This window comes from Eucalyptus grandis, chromosome 1, assembly GCF_016545825.1.
Source record: "Eucalyptus grandis isolate ANBG69807.140 chromosome 1, ASM1654582v1, whole genome shotgun sequence".
In the NCBI taxonomy this organism is placed as follows: domain Eukaryota; kingdom Viridiplantae; phylum Streptophyta; class Magnoliopsida; order Myrtales; family Myrtaceae; genus Eucalyptus; species Eucalyptus grandis.
The window spans coordinates 18,060,305-18,063,871 of record NC_052612.1 but is presented as its reverse complement, the minus strand read 5'-3'; the positions used below and the strand labels follow the sequence as shown (position 1 = coordinate 18,063,871).

The 3,567-nt window shown below is 44.2% G+C and overlaps 1 protein-coding gene across 1 annotated transcript; it reads right to left on the bottom strand.

Annotated features, from left to right (window-relative positions):
• Window positions 1-667: 667 nt before the first annotated feature.
• Window positions 668-3,356, bottom strand: LOC104426840 (probable protein phosphatase 2C 65). Its single transcript, XM_010040044.3, has 5 exons — window positions 3,135-3,356; window positions 2,149-2,601; window positions 1,927-2,044; window positions 1,613-1,836; window positions 668-1,428 (listed from the first exon to the last, which is right to left on the bottom strand). The coding sequence occupies exons 1-5, from the start codon at window positions 3,354-3,356 to the stop codon at window positions 991-993; spliced, it is 1,455 nt and encodes a 484-aa protein (XP_010038346.3). The 3' UTR covers window positions 668-990.
• Between the last annotated feature and the right edge of the window lie 211 nt (window positions 3,357-3,567).

Below are 3,567 nucleotides of genomic sequence, written 5' to 3'. Positions count from 1 at the left end.
AGTATACATTTCACAACTAACACCTAAAAACATAAAATTACACCTGGCATACACAATCAAGCCCTCACAACCATCACTTCCCTAAATTTTATTTAAATGTTATAAATTATCGAGAACTCTTAAGGAATTCCAATCCCTCACACTTTGGTAATCCTTATCATATGATTTGATTACACTTTTAAAAAAAATAAAAAATAAATATATATATATATATATATATATATATATATATTACAAGAGTTTGATTACATCAATTAAAAAGATTCAAGAGAAATTCGATTGCAATTTTAATACAAGGTTGAGAATTCTTCATTCATTCTCCCATGCCATGCCTCGAATCTTCTAATATCCACAATTGTAATGTCATTCGGGAGTCATGTTGAAACTTTATGGACCATCATTTCTCAAGATGAATGGTGTAAAAATAGATGTCAGATGTCTGCCTGTCACTGTTTCGAGGTATCAACATTGAAATTGCTACAAGTTCATCATGAAAGATCTATTTAAATTCATGGTATAAAGCACATGCTATACACCTTTTTAATCTTGGATTATCTATAGATACTTAATATTCGTGATGAACGCGTCTTCGTGCGCAACCTGTCTACTAGACGTACGTGTTTGACGAGACCGCGACGCGAAACACGAACGATCAGCCCTATTCCCGTCTTCAAAACTAGCAGAAGCATCAAACCAGACATCAACATGGAGTCAAGAGTAACCAGAACAGGGTAAGCAAAGAACGAATAAAAAATCCTGCGATGTGGGTGGTGGGTTTCTCCTAAAAGTTTCCAAACCAGTGCATTGCATTTCTATCAGCCAGCTGATTCTCCTGACCTCCTCAAGTTCTCCTGGTGTATGAAGAAACGTATTGATCTCGCAGGACCGAAACGATTTTCGCTTCCACTCGTGTTTTACAGAACTAGCAGTTCATCTTCAGCTGTGGACCAGACGATCCTCTCGAGCTTCCACGAGAACAAAAATCAAGACCTAAGGGGCTCCAATGTGTTTGGGTTTCTTAGCCGAATTCCGCCGACTCAAAACAGCAGCCTTTGGACGAGGAACTCTGATGAGAGAATCGACCCTGCTCACGCCGTCGACTGTAGAGGACTCCTCCGCGTCATCTGTAATTGCAGCAAGCACGGTGTCCGGGTTTGCCTCGCTTTCGCTGGACCCGGATTTTTGACCAACTGCATTGTCTTGCCGGCCTGGGTTGCCACCTGAAGTATTGTTGACGACGGATTGGCTCCGAGGTCGACCATTCTTGAGGAACAAGCATACAACCGCACAGTCATCGATCTTACATCCTGGATACTTGGTCTTCCACGCCAGAACAGCATGAGCAACCAATAATTTAGCAGCCATGGATCTCTTCCTCGTTGATGCAACAATCCTCACGACCTCTGCATTGCTTAATGCATCCCACACCTTGAAAAAGAAAGGAAAAAAATTGAAGAGTCTAGTATCAAAGATAATAAACAATGTCATCGTCTCGACACCGTGTACCGCCAATTTGCAATCAGAGCAACAACAGTAATCGAGAAATCTACACGATTATGCAACACGCAGTATAATCGGTGCACCGCTACGGATTGAATTACTTTACTCTTACCCCATCGGTGGCTAGAACCACGAATTCATCATCTGGTGTAAGCTTTCTATAGGACACTTCAGGGGTGGATATCAGGCCGTAATCTTTCAAGCAGAAATCTCCAAAAGCCCGAGCCATTGCAAGACCGGGGCAATTCTCGTCGGGCAACCATACTCTGAACACTTCTGGCTCTTCATCCATGGCAAAGACTCTGCCTTTGCATTTCTTGATTCTATCCGCTTCACCTGATCAAAATGTTGAAAGGAAGCAAAATTGCAGAAGGTTAGGATGAGATAGCTACTTGCTTTGAGAACGAACGAGGAGATAAAACACACTTTTGATATTTGGTTTCAGATCGACGGTGAGTTGGATGGGAACAGGCTGATTTTTCTGGCCTCTAGTGCACAGAACCGCTCGGGAATCTCCCAAATTGGCAATAACAAGATGATCTCCCTGAAAATTTTTGAAATGACACATTAGTGGATGTGACGATTACGCTCATCAACAATCTTCTACTTACAATTCTTCGTCATAGCTGTCGCATCTCTGTTTCATACCTGCTTAATCATGGTTACAGCAGTTGAGCCGCTGCAGAAGCTGTCAATGGAGGAGTCAAGGCTAAGCTCTTCATCGATTTCTTTGAAGGATTTGACAAAACTAGCCTCCCATGAGGAGAGAAGCATGTCATGACCAAAATCCTCCTCCCAACTATCTCGCACATCATCGCTTCTTTCTTTCTCCCCATTTTCTTGGCCGCTGTCATCTTTATCCACGAGGTCAAGGTCCCCAGGATTGCTGCCCCTTCTTTCTTTCTCCCCATTTTCTTGGCCATCGTCATCTTTATCCACGAGATCGAGGTCCCTGCGACTGCCCCTGTTCTGCAAGGATTGGATCACTGAAGAGAGCTTCGACGGCAATTGGTCACGCACATGCTGCGCAACTCTATGACCCGCTGGACCATGGCCATCGAACACCCCGCAAAAGAATGCACCTTTTTCACCATTGAAGTCCTGAAAGATTATTCGAGTTTTCGTCACGGTGCAATTGTCACGAAACAAAACGCTTCGGTGTAATTTCCCAAGGTTCCAATGAAAACCATATGGCAGCATGAATCTACAGAGTAGATGGATTTATGCGTTCAAATTTTGAATATCTTTGCCTTAAAAGATGCAACTTTTCGGTGTAGATTATGATCATATTTGCACCTTCCCCACCATACGCTACAATACATGCCCCAAAACATTTCACTTTGTCTGGCAAGTAGTTTAAAACCTCAAAAAAGGGAAAAAGGAAATACCAAAAGAAAAGACACAAAGATCATATACGATCATAACAGGACAATATGTTCAATTATCAAGAACATGACCCATCTGCTCCAGAAAACGAGATAGAGAATTGAACCCAGAAAATCATACGCCTTGCAGAAAAGCAAAGCATTCCCAAAAGCAATATCCAACAGGGAGAGAGGCCAGCCCAGAAGATTCTCAGAAGAATACGACGAAAACAGAGACCAACGAGGGAAAGATTCCCTTGAAAATCTTACCTCCCACACGGTCAAGGTGTCTTGATTGATGCCTTTCCTTCCCCGTTTGCAGAACATGGAGCAAGAATCGTTGGCGCCCCTCAGCCTCACCCGCGCCCCGTGATCTCCTTCCCTCACCACCCCTCCTTCCTCGACCCCCTCCACCTCGTCATCCCCCTCCTCGTTCACCATCCCCACCCAGTCCCGACCCGCCTCGTGGCTCGAGCTGCAACACGCCCCCATCTTCCACAATCCACACCAAAGCAACGCAAAAGAAAACAAAAACAAAAAACAATCGAATCTTTTTGCGGGAAAAAAAGAAACTTTTCACGGCAAACGAGCACCCAGCAGCAGAAACTCCACCGCCACCACCACCACCACCACCACCACCCTCATTCCGGGTGGATTCCGCCCGACAATGGCGCGAGGAAACCACGGGAAAGAGACCGCGAGA

Coding starts and splice junctions, on each gene's coding strand:
- LOC104426840 (XM_010040044.3), bottom strand. CDS start 3,356: ATGGGGGCGTGTTGCAGCTCGAGCCACGAGGCGGGTCGGGACTGGGTG. Junction 2,602..3,134: donor ACACCTTGACCGTGTGGGAG/GTAAGATTTTCA, acceptor ATAATCTTTCAG/GACTTCAATGGTGAAAAAGG. Junction 2,045..2,148: donor CTGTAACCATGATTAAGCAG/GTATGAAACAGA, acceptor AAAAATTTTCAG/GGAGATCATCTTGTTATTGC.